Source organism: Narcine bancroftii, chromosome 1, assembly GCF_036971445.1.
Source record: "Narcine bancroftii isolate sNarBan1 chromosome 1, sNarBan1.hap1, whole genome shotgun sequence".
Lineage (NCBI taxonomy): Eukaryota > Metazoa > Chordata > Chondrichthyes > Torpediniformes > Narcinidae > Narcine > Narcine bancroftii.
In genome coordinates, this window is record NC_091469.1 from 449040802 (window position 1) to 449058284 (window position 17483).

The window sequence follows — 17483 nt, forward strand, 5'->3', positions numbered from 1 at the left end:
TGTATATTTTCCATCCAGTACCAGTTCAACTTGGTGCAACAGCGTTCTCCAGTCCATGGTGCAGAACAGTGCAAACACACTGACAGACATGCACACATCAGACAAATAATACATGTACACAGAACATATTGTGTGTGTGTGTGTGTGTGTGTGTGTAATATATCAATTTTATTAATAAATAGTAGCATCACAGAGAGATGTTTTAGCAGTTCAACAGTCATTCAGCAATCTCATTACCTGTGGGAAGAAGTTGTTCCTTAGCTTGCTGATTCTGGCTCAAATACTGTATCTTTTTTTCCTAATGGAAGTAGCAAGAAGATGCTGTGGGTAGTGTGGTAATGATCCTTCCTGATTTTATGAGCCCTCTTCAAACAACTATCCTGGTAAATCACATTGATGGGTGGAGGGAGACCCCAGTGATCGTCTCTGCTTCTTTTATGTCCAGTGGATTGATCTCTAATCCAATGCTATACAGCAACCATACCCACTGTGATGAAGCTGGCCAGCTTGCTCTCGATAGAGCTCCTGTAGAAACCTCCTGTAAAAAATGGTGGTCAGAAGCCTTGCCTGTCTTAACTTCTAAGGAAGTGCAGTGGCTGTTGCACCTTCTTGACAAGTAAGGAGATATCGTGTGTCCAGGATAGGTGACTTCTTAATTGGACTGAGGATCTTGGTGCTCTCCACTCTCTCCATGACTGAGCTATTAATGTGTAGCAGTGGGTGGTTGTTCCTGGTCCTCCTGAAGTGCACGATAATACCCTTTGACTTGTCCATGTTGAGAGTCAGTTTGCTATACTTACACCATTTTATGAGCTTTTTCACCTCTTCTCTGTATTGTGACTTTCTTACTGATGAGGCAATATCATGTGCAAACTTGATGATTCTGTTGGAGCTGAATCTGGCATTGCAGTTGTGGGTCAGTGGTACGAACAGAAGCACAAAGCTCTGAAATGTGCCAGTTCTCGGATGATGGTGCTTGATGTCCTGTTGCCAACCCAGACAGACTGTGGTCTTTCTGCTTATGCAATAAGACTAATTCATCAAACTTGTTCCAATTCTTAACATATTTTTAACATGTTATTTTGCTTGTTTTTGTTTAGGAAGCTGGAGAGATGGTTCGCTCCTTTGTTGGCGGTCTGGAATTAATTGTTAATTTGTTGAAATCTGACAACATTGAGGTCCTGGCCAGTGTTTGTGCAGCTTTAGCCAAAATAGCCATGGATGAAGAAAACCTTGCAGTTATAACAGATCATGCAGTTGTTCCAATGCTGTCAAGTTTAACATACATTGTAAGTAATCTTGAATTAATATTTAATACCACTCATTCAACTACCACATCCTTAGTTCAGTAGCTCTCCAAGTAAAGACATTTCTTACAAATTCCAGTTTGGTTAATAATTGCAGTGAGTTAATGTTACAGGCTGTTACAAATGGCTTCCATTTGTAACAGGTGTCCATAAGTTGGAAAATACACAGTCATTCATAAACATACTTCAACAGTATTGTAATGAGTGATGCTGATGAAGTCCTATTAAAATATATATTTATTGTATTCCCCTGCCTAGTCATTATTGTAGAGAGGTGTGTAACACAAAAGTCTGCAGACACAGTGTACAATGGTACAGAAACAGGATGACCCACTCTTAATGGCTCATTTTGATTAGCAAGAAGCGTCAGTGCATATATTAATCAAGTTTCTTTGCACAAAATATTGATAGAAGCAGTTGCTTGTCAGTTTCCAAAAGAACTCGTTTAAGAAGTCTCTCACAGTGCCAGAGACGATGTTTCATTGTTGCGGGGAGGTTACAGGTGTACTGGTATTTTCCCCATAAGACTAGCATCGTTTAAATTTAATAACATTTACAGGAGCTCATTCAAATGTGAAGTGTGTCTATAATTTGGATGTGTCTAACCTGAGGACAGTGGTTTTATTCTGTTTTCTCTCAAGAACATTATATCTCATTGCTCATTTGGCCCTCTGTATTCTGAGCATGCCCAAAATTACAAGTGTAGCAATAAAAAAATCCACCGTGTTTTCATTATGCACAACTATCTGCACAATTAATCAAAATGTTGAAGGCTGAAACTTTTAAAGTTTGCAGTGATAGATTTGTATTTATATTTCTGGTCTCTCTAAAATAGAAGTATATCCCAGAACTACTTAATCAATAGCACTGTAGGAGTATCAGCAAATTCAAAAAGGCAGTTCAACCTCATCTTTTTGAAAGCAATTAGGATTTGGTAATGAATGCTTTTATCCTGTTAATAAATAAAGACATTGTGACAATAACTACCTTATCAAACATATATCAGGTTACCACTCAACCTTTTAATGAGAAAATCCCCAGGCCGTACACCTTTTTCCTCATAGATACAAATAGAATTTATTATTGCTAAATATTAAAATCAATGATTAGAATGTCTGTCAAGATTGCTGATTATAGAGTCAAACAGCAAGTAACAAACCCTTCAGCATAACTCATCCATATTGACAAGGTGACATTCTGGGCGAGTCCCATTTGCCTGCATTTGGTCAATATCCTTCTAATCCTTTCCTATCCATACATCTGCCCTAATGTCTTTTGAATGTCAAAATGATGCCCTGTTTCCTCTGGCAACTCATTCTAGATACAGATCACCATCCAAGTGAAAATGTTATCACTATGACCCCTCACACCTAGACCCATCTGTCATTTGGTCTGCCTGCAGCCTTGTTTTTTTTCCCCTGGTAACAATTTTGTGTGTTGTAACCAAGGGGAGTACATACTTCGGTATTTGCTGAGCACCAATGTGTAGGCAGCTGCACTAAATTATTGGAAGCTGCATAGGATCAGTTTTAAAGTATGTTTCTTGGTTATTGTTACAGTGTTCTGTGTTGTGTGGTTTTATGTTAAAAAGTGACAGTTTGCCTTAGAGAGCCAAGGTGAAGGTAGACTGCTGAGAGAGTGGGAGATGGACTGAGCATGTGCAGAAAATGAAAAATAAAATCTGGACTTGGATGATAAACCATCACTGGGTGGTGCTGTGGAGAGGAAGAAGGCCCAGAGGATAAGTCGTGGACAGTTTAGAATGTTGGGATTTCAAAACGGATGACGATTCTGAAGGCAGCCAGAAGGATCCGGACCAAGCCAGTTGTTCCTCTCTCTCCTCTCTCTGCAAGCAACACAAGAAGACAACTTTGAATTTTGTTCTCTCTCTCTCTCTCTCTCTCTCTCTCTCTCTCTCTCTCTCTCTCTCTCTCTCTCTCTTTCTCTCTCTCTCTCTCTCTCTCTCTCTCTCTCTCTCTCTCACTCTCTCAAAGATCTTTTGGCTTCAGTTTACCAAACAAACTAAATTTTGTTTATGATCTTTGCTTCGGATGAGGCTGAAGTATTGTGAGTCTTGTGTGTTTTGTATTTGTTTTGTGTCTAAGTTTTTCTGTGAGCTGGTTGGGAATGTAACTTAGACTTTAATTACATATGTTATATTTAGGCTGAGGAATTTATTAGTTTTACACTGTTATAGAAATTTGCATAGTAGCCAGTGGGCATTGTTATAAAAGGAAGGATTTTGAATTAAAGTTTGAAGGTGAATTTTTTGTTAATAAAGTAATTGTTCATCTTTACCCCTGTGTGATATGCCTTCTTTGTGGTTGTTGGTTTGATCTTGTAACAGTTATAAACTTACCCGATTCAGTTTTCAACAGGTCTTTGGCCAATTTAATAATATTTCATGGGAAGCCTGAATAATAATTAGCATTAAAGACACAGATCCTATAGCACACCAAAAGAGGGTGAAATCCAGTTTTTAGGCACTCATTCCCCATCAAGTTCCCACCACAGTAACTTCTGGTGCCGAAACATAATTAAAATGGTTAATTCCAAATGCAGGTAGAGCCTAAATGAACATTCAGAAGTCGCAACCTGAAAATCTGAGAAAGACATAAATCTTTCAACTTAGTGAAATTTGAGAGAAGGTCTTTTATTCTTCTTATGCTGGAAGACAGTACAAAAACAAGATAAAATAATAGACAAAGAAAACAAAGCTTAAAAAAAAGTGTGCTTCAAACTTACTATCTTTTGACTTCCTTGTTTGTCCATTGGCAAATGACTAGTAGAAATAGAAAATTTATTCACTCAACATTGTGAAAGAGAATGTTATACATTTGAAGGAATAATACTAATAAAGTATGATATTCACTATCTCCAGTGATGTATTGTAAGACATGATTGTTTTCTCTTTCTGTAGAGAGATGATGTGCTTCGCCAGCACTTAGCAGATGCTATCGCTTGCTGTTGCAAGTGGGGTAACAACAGGGTGGCCTTTGGACAAACAGGAGCTGTGGCCCCACTGGTTCATTATCTGAAATCAAAAAATCCCCTTGTGCATCGTGCTACGGCACAAGCCCTACACCAGCTTTCATTTGATCCCAAAAATTGTATTACAATGCATGAGAATGGTGTTGTTATGGTAAGTTTCTCAGTTCCCCAATTTTATGCTAGAATATGTACAGTGTATGTTGCCATCTTCACTCCTAAATCTCTCATAACCGGACAATGTGAAACTTAGTTTAAATACATAGAAGGCAGAGTTGTGATTTTCTATTAATCATACAGTGGCCTTGCTGGTGATGGAAGTCAAGAATTCTGCAAGAGATGTATTTTCTGAAGTGCAGAATATTACATAAAATTATAAAACAAAACAGACTTTTCGATGCAGCCTGTTTATGTTTGAAGTTATCTTCTCCACCATCACCTTAAACATTAAGATGCTGGAGTCTTTTTGCCTGTATTTCTTTCACCATCTGTACAGTGAAGACGGATATACTGGCTTAGGAGGTGGTGCTGAGGAAGTTCACAATGTTAATGCCAGGGATGAGGTGTAAGCCTTTGAGGAGTGATTGAGTTTCTAGAACTATACTCACTGGAATTTCGGCATAACTAGAATGACAGGGGAATCTTATAGAAAGATAAAATTACAAAAGGGATAAATCACATAGAGGAAGGAAAGTTGTTTACACTAGTAGGTGAGATAGAACTAGAGGAAATAGCCTTAAGATTGGGGGCAGTAGATTTAGGATGGGGATGGGTAGGAACTGCTTTTCCCAGAAAGTAGTGAATGGTGGAATTCCTGCCCAAGGAAGCGGTAGAGGCTGCCTCATTAAATATATTTAAATCACTTAAGCTTTTTGGATAGTAGGGGAATGAAGCGTTATGGAAAAAAAGGCAGGTGGGAGGGGGGGCGTGGCGTGATGGCGTAGATTATAGAAGTGAAAAAAACACCTGGCAGAATTAATTAAAACCTGAATGGAAAAACTTTAAAAAAAATATTAGTGATATTAAAACTTTTCTTAAACCTACCAACAATAGCTATGAAGAAATCTAAAGTTCAAGGTGTGAAATAAACAACTACTAAAGAGGTCAGTATGATTGAAGAAATGGGGCCTACCTTGGTGATCAAGCCTGTCGACTTGCTTCCTCTTCCTCAGAGGACGACCCGACAGATGACGGCTAAAATCCATGTTACTCCAGTGACATTTCCCCAGGGAGCCAACGAAGATAGCGCTGGAGTGAGGAAGAGAATTTCTGAATTGACCTCGCAAGAGCAACCGCATATGCACAGGACTCCACACATGCGCGCTACTGAAACAGTTGTTTTGTATCCAACTACGGAGCCTGTAGAGGCCTTGTCAGACCACGGCAAAACAAAAGGCCCATAGATAAGTCAAACAAATTACCACATCAACAGAAGAAGAAATAAGAACAGAAGAAGAAGAAGAAGAAGAGCCTTCACAAGAATTAGAGGGAAAAGAATTGATATATCGTGGATATAGGCCCCAACTTCAACAAGTTATTCAAGAAGGTAAATTTGAAACCTCCACATTCTGTAGATCCTTGAAATCAATTTAATTTGATTTTGCAACAAATTCAATTATTGTCTAATCAAATGAATCAAGAATTTGTGTCTGTCAAGACACAATTTAATTCACATTTTGAATGTATTGATGATGAAAGACTGATATGGCAAAATATACCAAAGGTGTGAATAAAATTAAAGTTAAAGATCAAAAAATTGAAGAAGATTTTCAAGAATGTTTTCTTGATGTAGAACAATGTTAAGATACAGTCAATAAAATGGAAGATTCCTTTACAGCTTGGGAAGTTCAAAGGAAAGATCTTTAACAGAAAATTTATGCATTGGAGAATCAGAATTGTAGGAACACTGTTAAAATTGTTGGGCTCCTGAAGATTTTGAAGGTCCTAATGCAGTGTAGCATATTTTAGCTTACAACATAGGTAGAGTTCATGAACAGGCTTCAGAGAGGTTCATGTTTTTGTGAGAAACCAGGGTTGTATACGGGCTCATGGGAAGAGGGGCTGGGAGGCAGGACCAGTCATCAGTGCAGGACACCTCTAGTGAATCCTAGTTCACTACATTCACCCATTCTTCAGAATTAAAGGTCTGTGGATGAAGAGAACAAGGATCAGAAGCTGGTAATAGACACAGAAGAGAAATGTTTACAATACTATTTACAGATTCAGGTGGTCCATGGGTCTGGAAATCCTGTTGGAGTGCCTTAGCACTGGGGGGCATTGGGCTCCTTGAGTCTCCTGGTCCACCTGTGATGGAAAGGTAGTGGGCTGGGGCTCTGACTCGATGATAGGGGGGTTCACACTCCTCCTAAACTGGGTTCCATGAGGCCCTGAATGGGGGTCGGGAGAAAAAGCTTGCTTGCTCGTGGGGAACCTGAGACAACAGATCCCCTGTTCCAGTGGATGCCAGGTCCCTGATGGAGATGGTGTCCTCCCTGCCATCCGGGTACTCCATGTATGTGTACGTGATGTTGGCATGGAGCAATTTCATTCTTTCCACCAGGGACTCAGTCTTGCTTCTCCTCACATGCTTCTTGAGAAGGAGTGGACCAGGACTAGTGAGCCAGGCTGGGAGTGTAGTCCGTGATGCCGACCTTCTGTCGAATGTAAACATGAGCTCATGAGGAGTAGCATTGGTTGCAGTGCAGAGAAGTGACCAAATTGAGTGGAGCACAATAGGGAGGACATCCTGCCAGCATGAGTCTAGAAGGCCTTTTTGTTTCACTGCAGCTTTGACAGCCTTCAAGATCGTGGTGTTCTCTTTTTCAACCTGCCCATTCCCCTGGGGGTTGTAACTGGTAGTCCTGCTGGACGTGATGCCCCTCACCAGCAGGAACTGGCGCAGCTCGTCGTTCATGAAAGCTGAGCCCTGGTTGCTATGAATATAGCCGGGATACCCGAACAGGGTGAAAATAGAGTATAGGGCCTTCATAATGAACGAGGTGGACATGTCTGGGCACAGGATGGCAAATGGGAAGCGGGAGTACTCGTCGATGACTGAAAGAAAGTAGACGTTCCCGTTCGTGGAGGGAAGAGGTCCCTTAAAATCAACACTGAGTCATTTGAAGGCCCTGGATGATTTAACCATGTGTGCTTTCGCAGGGGGAAAATATGTGCCTTGCACACAGCGGAGACCTGGCATGACCTGGTTATTTCCCTGATGTCTTCTATTAAGAAGGGAAAATTGTGGGACTTGACAAAATGAACCATCCAGGTGACCACTGGATGGCAGAGCACATTGTGTATAGTCCCACAGTTGACTGGTGTATGCGAAGGCACAGCATCCCCTGGACAAGGCATCTGGAGGGTCGTTAAGGGCCCCTGGCTGGTAGGCGATGTCAAAACTGTAGATGGAGAGTTCGATCCTCCACCTAGCGATTTTGTCATACTTGATTTTGCCCCACTTGGCGTTGCTGAACATGAATGCGACAGAGCGCTGGTCCGTGAGGAGCATAAATCTACCAGCCAGGTGGTGCCTCCAGTGCCTTATAGCTTCTGCAATGGCCTGAGCCTCCTGTTCCACAGACAGGTTCTGGAGCTCATGGCCTTGAAGCTTCCATGAGAAAAAGGCAACTGGCCTGCCTGCCAGATTGAGAGTAATGGCCAGGGCTACATCCGAAGCGTCATTTTCCACTTGGAAAGGTACATTTTCATCTACCATGTGCATGGCCTCAGGGGACCTGGTTCAGGAGGATTTTGTCATGTTAGCTGCTGCTGCTGAACTGATTTCTCTCTCTCTCTCTCTCTCTCTCTCTCTCTCTCTCTCTCTCACACTCACTCACACACACACACACACACACACACACACACACACACACACACACACACACACAGAGAAAACCTGTTTGAATCTCTCTGCTTGGAAGACCATATGACCATCTTAGAACAGCAAACTGCACTCAGACAGACTGTGGCTCTGAGCCTCATCCACCAAATTCTTTCATCTGTTGCTTTTCAAAACAACAATCCATTAGTGAAGTCCCTTGGACACTCTTCAAAGTTTTTGCAAAGGCACTCAGAGCCAGCCATGTCTGGCTTGAGCAGAGCTCCAGTATTTTAAATGAGATCTGTTTTGAAGTATTTGCATGTTTCCTACTCTAATAAACCTTGTCCCAATTTATCTCCCAAAAACATATCTATATACAATGTAAAACACAATATAATCTGTCACAGCTAGAAAACAACAAGGTCCCTTTAATGATTGGGAACAATAGAATATGTTTTAATGCAGATTTGAGTCAAACCATTGTTAAGAGAAGGAAAGAATTTAATCCAGCAAAATCTGTTTTATAGAAAAAAGAATATAAATTTACCTTTCGATATCCAGTTGTACTTGAAGTCTTTTATGGAGAATTTCAATGATGTTTTTGACTGATGAAGATGAAGCTTTGATGTTCGCTAATTCATTGCCTAATAAACAAGACAGCAATCAATTTATGCTCTTCAACAATCTAAATTGAGTCAAGATAAGTCACAAGATGGATCTCAAATGTTGGAGCATCGAGAATCAATTGAGATTGATGATGATCAAGTTAATAAAGATCTTGAAGAAGCTTATCATACCTGATGGGCTGATAAATGTTTTTTTATATTCTGTCTGGGAGGGGGCTGGACTTTTTGTCCTGTCCTTCCAAAGTCGTGCGCCACTTAGTGGTGAAGGCCACTTCCCATATAATAGAGGGAGGTAGTACCGGTTGATTTCTCACTGCTTTTCTTTCTCTTTTAGGGGTTTCTTCCTTTTCTTTATTAGGAGTTGTTATTTACTTCTAGAAACTGTTGTGGAGCTGAGACCTGCCGTGACAGGTGACAAGGGTTGTGTATTTTTAGATATATAACATGGCAGTGAATAATTTGAACTTTGTAACTTAGAATGTGAATGGGCTCAATAATAAAATTAAGAGGAAGAAAGTCTTAGCTTATATTAAAAAGTTGAGAGTTGATATTGCGTTTATACAGGAGACTCGTTTAACTGAGAAAGGACAGCAAAAATTAAAAAGGGAATGGGCTGGTCAAGTTATAGCTTCATCTTTTAAATCTAAAGCAAAAGGAGTTGCTATTTTAATTAATAAGAAGTTGCCTTTTAATTTGTAATCTACTGTTATTGATTCTGCGGGAAAGTTTGTTTTAGTAAATTTATTTGAAATTTTGGACTCTTAAGAATATTTATGCTCCTAATGTAGATGATGAGAAATGTATTCAGGATTCCTTTCTTAATCTTGCAGAAGCATATGAAAATGTGATAGTTGGTGGTGATTTTGTTTAGATCACAAAAATTAATAATGAAAACAAAAACTGCAAAAAAACTTAACTTTTTTTAAATTTTATTTTTCACACTGTGAATCATGTTAACCAAAATACGTACAAATGTTTCTCATTAAATTTACACAGTGACCTTTTTTCCCTTTATCCCCCTTTCCCTCCCTACCCTCTTCCCATCCGCCCCCTCAAAACCCATTAGTATTCAACATATACAATACAATAAAACCATAAAACACTATCTTCACACAAAGGAAAATAAACAAGAAAAATGCATTGTCTATTTATTACACACTGAATCTAGTCGTTTTGACTTCTTATCATTTTCATTTTAGGGGATGGAGGTCCCAGGCATGCTCTCTTTGATATGTTCCATGTATGGTTTTCAAATTTGTTCAATCATTGTGACTTTGTTTTTTAAATTATATGTTATTTTTTTCCAATGGAATACATTCATTCATTTCCATGTATCATTGCTGTATACCAGGGGTGTCAAACTCAAATTCACGGAGGGCCAAAATTAAAAACTTGGACTAAGTCGAGGGCCGAACTAAATATTTATTGAAAATTTTCAACAACATCTGCATGTTTTCTCTTCTTTCAACATATGTAATGTTAAACTTTTTCTTATTAAAATAAATGTTTAATAATAGTTTTGGATAAACTCTTTCCAGAAGCATTAACAAATGAGAAATAAAATATTCAATAAATAATATTTCTCTATAGAGGATTTGTCAAATGTTGCTAGTGTGCTGTCAAATAGTAAAATCTGAGGGCTATTGAGAATGTGGGAGAATAACATGATTCCTGAAACAATCAAATGGATGACTGATTGTGGCCATGAACTCTAGCAGGGTTATTTGCCATGCCCTTTTTCCATTGGTACAGATATCCTTTGATTTACACACTTTTCAAGTTTTATGCCTAATGAGCTTGTATCCAGGTGCAGGACCATTTTTAACCAGGAATATATTTATCACTGTGACATGAAACTATTGCAAGATCGTTTTATCCTGAGATTAAAGTTCATAATACTTACTCAGGCCTGTGTGCGGGAAGGCGGGATTTGCGGGCGATCGGGTTGGACAACGACAGTGCGGGGGCATCGGCTCTCGCTGCAGGGCGGCATCTCGGCGGATCAGCGGCCCCGTCACCGTGAGTCGCGGGTCGGCCTGCGGCAGGGAGGGGGAGTGGGCAACGGTCCTGGCGAGGTCAGGCCCCCCCTGAGTTTCTGCCAGACCCCCCTTGACCTGCTGAGTTTCTCTCGGACCTCCCTTGACCTGCTGAGTTTCTTCCGGATACCCCTTGACCTGCTGAGTTTCTCCCGGATCCCCCTTTGACCTGCTGAGTTTCTCCCGGATCCCCCTTTGACCTGCTGAGTTTCTCCCGGATCCCCCTTTGACTGCTGAGTTTCTCCCGGACCTCCCTTGACCTGCTGAGTTTCTCCCGGACCCCCCTTGACCTGCTGAGTTTCTCCCGGACCCCCTTTATTTTCTGTGCTGGTGTCCCAGGACCTTTCCAGGGCAGTCTCCGCGCTCAGGACCGTGCTGGGATCCCGGTCAGCGGTGGAGGAGCAGGTGAGCGTGGCTAATCCCGATCCAGCCCACGCCACTCCCGAGATTGGGGGGGGTTCCACCCTACCTGCCCGACCAGCCTCGATCTCCACGTGTACTCCAGGCACCCGCCGCTGGTCCGGTGGGAAGGCGCAGGGCGGCCGGCGTCCAGCGCCCCCATCGCCCAGCGGGGAGCCCCAATCTTCCCTCCGGCGTCCCGACTCCATCTGCAGCTCCAAGAAACGCTGTGCCACTGGGGTTCCGGGCGCTGGGAAGCGGCCTTGGCTTCCCCTGACACCGGCCATGCCGCGCTGCGGTGGGGGGGTGGGCGGGGGATCATGACAGCGTGTTTATAAAACCACCCACCACTACTTTTCAAGGACCAGGATTTTTCTCTCTCTCTCTCACCCTGGGACACAGCGGTTACTGTGCATGCGCTATACTGGCGCGGCGGCCAGCGGGCCAGCTCTAATACATTTTTGATATGATCTTGCGGGCCAAATATAATTATATCACGGGCCAAACTTGGCCTGCGGGCCAGAGTTTAACATGTGTGCTGTATACTCATGCACTGTTACATTTTCCAAGTTGACATTATACATTTTTTTGCTACTGCTAAGGCTATCATAATGAATTTTTTTGTGATTTGTCCAATTTAAGGCCTAATTCTTTACTTTTTATGTTATTTAAAAGAAATACTTTTTTTTTGGTATGCTATTTTTTATAATTTTATTTAATATCTGATTTAGTTCTTCCCAAAACTTATTCACCTTCGCACATGTCCAAGTTGCATGTAATGTTGTTCCCATTTCCTTCCCACAGTGCAAACATCTATCTGATAATGTTGAGTCCCATTTTTTTAATTTTTGAGGAGTAATAAATACCCTGTGTAACCAATTATACTGTATCATACCTTGTGTTTATTGTATTCTTCATAGTTCTAGAACATAACTTTTCCCATGCTTCATTTTTTATCTTAATGTTTAAATTCTTTTCCCACTTCAGCTTAGGTTTATAGTTTATTTCATCATTCTCCTTATCTTGCAGCTTAACGTACATGTTCATTATAAATTTTTAATTATCACTGTGTCTGAAATCACATATTCAAAGTTGCTTCCTTCAGGTAATCTCAAGTTGTTTCCCAATTTATCCTTTAAGTAAGCTTTCAATTGATGATATGCAAACATTATACCATGAGTTATTCCATATTTGTACTTCAACTGTTCAAACATTAATAAGTTATTTCCCAAAAAACAATTTTCTATTCTTTTGATTCCCTTTCTCTCCCATTCTCTAAAGGAAAGGTTATCTACTGTAAAAGGAATTAGCGGATTTTGCATCTATAATAATTTTGGTATTTGGTCATTCGTTTTTTCTTTCTAAGTGGATCTTCTTCCATGTATTAAGTAAATGATGCAATACTGGTGAGTTTTTATATTGCACCAGTTTATCATCCCACTTATAAAGTATATGTTCCAGTACCTTCTCCACTATTTTATCTAGTTCTATCTTAGTCCAGTCTAGTTTTTCCCTTGTCTGATAAAAATCTGATAAATACCTTAATTGGGCGGCTCTATAAAAATTTCTAAAATTTGGTAACTACAAACCACCTTGATTATACCTCTCTGTTAATTTATCTAACGCTACCCTTGGTTTCTTCCCTTTCCATAAGAATTTCCTTATTGTTCTCTTTAGTTCATTTTTTAAAATTCTGTTAAGGGAATTGGTAACGTTTAAAATAAGTATTGTATCCTAAGGCAGTTCACCCTCTCTATCAATATTAATGGCAGTTCTTTCCAATGTTCTAAGTCTTCCTGCAATTTCTTTATTAGTGGCTGATAATTTAGTTTGTACAAGTGGCTTAAATTATTATCTAACCTGATCCCTAGGTATTGGATTGCTTGTGCTTGCCATTTAAATGGTGATTCTGTTTAAAATTCTGTACAATCTGCGTTACTCATTGGCATCACTTCACTTTTATTTGCATTGATCTTGTACCCCGATATTTCTCCATATTCCTTCAATTTCTTATGTAATTCTTTTATTGATATCTCTGGTTCTGTTAAGTACACTATAATGTTGTCTGCAAATAAGCTAATTTTATACTCCTTCTCCTTTATTTTTATCCCTTTTATTTTACTTTCTATTCTTATCAGTTCTGCCAAAGGTTCTATTGCTAAGGTGAACAATGAGGGGGATAGTGGACATCCCTGTTTAGTTGGCCTACTTAATTTAAATTGATTCGATCCATATCCATTTACTGCTACTTTCGCCGATGGTTCTTTATATAATGCTTTAATTGAATTTATGTATTTTTCGGGTAGATTGAACTTCTGTAATACTTTAAATAAGTAGCTCCACTCTACTCTGTCAAAAGCTTTTCCTGCATCTAAAGCAACAGCCACTGTTGGTTTATTATTTCCTTGAACTGCATGAATTAGATTAATAAATTTACTGACATTGTCCGCTGTTCGTCTTTTCTTAAAAAATCCAGTTTGATCTTGTTTTACTATTTTTGGTACACAATTGGGAAATCTGTTTGCTAATAATTTTGCTATTATCTTACATTCTAAGCAGAGATATTGGTCTATATGATGCTGGTGCTAATGGATCCTTCCCCGTCTTTGCTATTACTGTAATTATTGCTGTCTTACATGAATCTGGCAAGTTTGGTGTTTCTTCTACCTGGTTCATTACTTCCAGGAGAGGAGGAATTAATAACTCATTAAATTTTTTATAAAATTCTATTGGAAATCCATCGTCTCCTGGTGTTTTATTGTTCGGCAGCTTTTTTAATATATCTATTTCAAATGGTTTTATTAGTTTGTTTTATTTCTCTTCTTGCAATTTCAGCAGTTCAATTTTAGCTAAAAAATTCCTCTATTTTGTCATCTTTTCCCTCATTCTCAGTTCATAAAATTCCTTAAAATTTTTATTAATCTCTATTGGGTCATATGTAATTTTTTGACCTTTTTCCTTAATGCCAATACTGTTCTTTTAGCTTGTTCTGTTTTAAGTTACCAGGGTAATATTTTATGTGTTTTTTTCTCCCAGTTCATAATACTTTTGCTTTGTTTTCATTATGTTGTTCTCTACCTTATATGTTTGTAATGTTTTGTATTTTATTTTTTTTGTCCACCAATTCTTTGCTTTTCATTATATCATCCCTTTTTACGAATTCCTTTTCTGTACTTACTATCTCCCTTTCCAACTGCTCTGTTTCCCCATTGTAATCCTTTTTCATCTTAGTCACATAACTTATTATCTGCCCTCTAATGAAGACTTTCATTGCATCCCATAATATAAATTTATCTTTCACTGATCCTGTGTTTATTTCAAAATATGTTTTAATTTGACATTCAATAAACTCCCTAAATTCCTGCCTTTTAAGTAGCATGGAGTTTAACCTCCATATATATGTTCTTGGTAGGATGTCCTGTTCTATTGCAAATAATAGGGGTGAATTATCTGATAGTAGTCTAGCTTTATACTCAGTTTTACTCTGCCTTGCATATGGGCTGACAATAAAAACATATCAATCCTTGAATAAGTTTTGAGCCTACTCGAATAATATGAATATTCCTTCTCTCTTGGGTTCTGCCTCCTCCATATATCCATAAATATCATTTCCTGCATTGAGTTAACATAAATTTTGCTACTTTATTCTTAATACGTTTTATCCAACATTGGGTCCAAATTAAGGTTAAAATCTCCTCCTATCATTATATTTCCTTGGGTGTCTGCAATCTTCAAAAAAATATCCTGCATAAACTTTTGATCCTCCTCATTAGGTGCATATATATTGAGCAAATTCCAAAATTCTGAGTATATCTGACATTTTATCATTACATACTTCCCTGCTGGATCTAATATTTCCTCCTCTATTTTAATTGGTACATTTTTGTTAAATAGTATGGCTACACCTCTAGCTTTTGAATTATAAGATGCTGCCGATACGTGTCCTACCCAGTATCTCTTTAATTTGTTATGTTCTGCTTTGGTTAGATGTCTTTCCTGCACAAATGCTACATCTATTTTTTCCTTCTTCAATAAATTTAGTAGCCTCTTCCTTTTGATTTGGTTATGTATTCCATTAATGTTTATAGTTATATAGTTCAACATGGCCATCTTAAATCTTGCTTATATTTCTTTTCCACCTCTTCATCACCTCCATCCCCCTTTTCCCCATTTTCATCTCTTAGTTTTCTCTTATTAAACTTAATGTATGACAACACATTTAAGACATAAATTACCCTAACGGTTCCCACACCCACTAATACTTTAACCCCAAAAGTTCACTCTCTCTCTGAGTTGCCCCTTATGTCTTGCCGGGCAACCACAACTCCCCTTTTCATTTGGATTGCGATCTTATTCACAGCGTCAACTGATTTTGCAGTGACGGTTCTTCCCTTTCCCCCCAGCCCTCCCCAGAAAACACTTTTTTTAAAAACATGTATAACAAAGCTCTCTCTCTCTCTCTTTTTCTTCCACCCTTACTTCCTTCCTTCCCTTCTATTTTCCCTCTTTAGTTCTTTACATATACATTGTTTTTACATCTTTATATATACTTTAATGCCGTTCTTCATTCTTATTACACCTCTTCATCTATTCTTCTGTCCTACAAACATTTTGCGAATTCTAGTGCTTCCTCTAGATCTGAGAATGGTCTGTTTTGCTCCCCAGGTATAAATACTTTAAGCACAGCTGGATGTCTTAACATGAATTTGTAACCTTTTTCCCATAAAATCATTTTCACTGTATTAAACTCCTTCCTCCTTTTTAAGAGTTCAAAATTTATGTCTGGGTAAAAAAATATTTTTGACCCTTGTATTCCAATGGTTTATTATCTTCTCTAACTGCCCATTCCAGTATGTTTTCTCTTGTTGTATATCTCAAAAATTTTACTAAGATGCATCTTGGTTTTTGATATACCTGTGGTTTCCGAGCTAGTGTTCTGTGAGCCCTTTCTATTTCCATTTCTTCCTGTATTTCTGTGATTTCTAGGGCCTTTGGGATCCATCCTTTTATAAATTCCTTCATGTCTGTGCTTTCTTCACCCTCCTTCAGGCCCATTATTTTTACGTTGTTTCGTCTACTATAATTTTCCAACATATCAATTTTCTGAAATAACTCTTACGTCTCTTTAATTTTTTATTGTCACTTTCTTCCAATTTTTTTCTTAAGTCATTAACCTCCATTTCTACAGCTGTTTCCCGCTCTTCCACATTCTCTACTCTTTTCCCTATTTCTGTCATTACCAGTTCTAACCTTTGCATTTTATCTTCTGTTCTTTTCATTTTCCTTTTAATTGCATTAAATTCTAATAATAACCATTCTTTTAATGACCTCATTTGTTCTTCAAAAAAAACTTTATCTATATTCTGTCCATCAGTTTTTCCTTCTGTTTCTCTTTGTCCATCAGTTTTACCTTCTATTTCTCTGTGAAGATCTTGGTCTTCTTCTTCCTCTTCTTCTGTGTCTCTACCTGTGTTTGTGTCTTCTTCTTCTCTTCTTTGTGTCTGTGTCTCTTCTGTTTTTCCTGTGGATCTGTTTGCATCTCTTTGTCAGGCCTCTTCTTACTGGGCCTCTTGTTTGCTGGTCCTCCCCTCTTGGGCTACTCCTCTGTTGAGCCTCCTGCCATTGCTCTTCTTGCTGGTCATCTCTCTCCCATGTCGCTCCCTTCTCTGCTACCTCTCTTGTCCTCCAGCTGAGCTCCCTGGTGTCGGGCATCCCTCAGCTGCCTGCTCCTCTGCTGAGCCCCCCCCTCACTGGTTTCCTCTTTTTCCCTTATTTCCATTGGTTATGCACCTTTGTTTGGCTCTGAGAGCCATTTTTGAAGTCCACCAGCAGGTGAGTCGCAACTTGGCAGGGCAGGCACTGACCTCGGGGTTTGGGCATTCTTCGCCACCACAGCATCCTGTTCCTTCATTCCTTCTTCGGTGATTTTTCTACTTCTTTTATTCCAGTTGTTTTTATTTTCTCCTTCTTGGATGCCATCCTCTTCCTCTTCACTGTAACTTTATCTTCTATTTATTTTATTTTTGTTGTGGTTTGTCTTTTTCTAACTTTTTTCCTGTTTTCCTGGAGAGGGATGGTTTTCTCGACCAGTCACTACTTAATCACATGACTCCTCCAATAAAAAAATCTTAACATTGATGAAAATTTTAAGTTTAGTTGATATTTAGAGAAGACTGAATATGAAGGGGAAGGATTGTTCATTTTATTCTTTTAGATTTGATTCTTATTCTAGAATGGATTTTTTTAAAATTTCAACTCAATTACAAAGATGAGTAATGCACGCAGAATATAAGGATAGGATTTT

General features: G+C 39.0%; 1 protein-coding gene and 1 long non-coding RNA gene across 4 annotated transcripts in view; one reads left to right on the forward strand and one right to left on the reverse strand.

Moving 5' to 3' along the window:
• LOC138751771 (uncharacterized) overlaps positions 1-17483 on the reverse strand; it is a 692174-nt gene that overhangs the window by 545494 nt on the left and 129197 nt on the right. The window lies entirely within an intron of this gene.
• Positions 1-17483, forward strand: part of odad2 (outer dynein arm docking complex subunit 2) — a 355511-nt gene that overhangs the window by 283661 nt on the left and 54367 nt on the right. For all 3 annotated transcript variants that reach the window (XM_069914511.1, XM_069914512.1, XM_069914513.1), the window contains 2 exons: positions 1101-1289; positions 4228-4449. In XM_069914511.1, coding sequence (XP_069770612.1) covers positions 1101-1289; positions 4228-4449 — 411 coding nt within the window. The remainder of the gene's footprint in view (positions 1-1100; positions 1290-4227; positions 4450-17483) is intronic.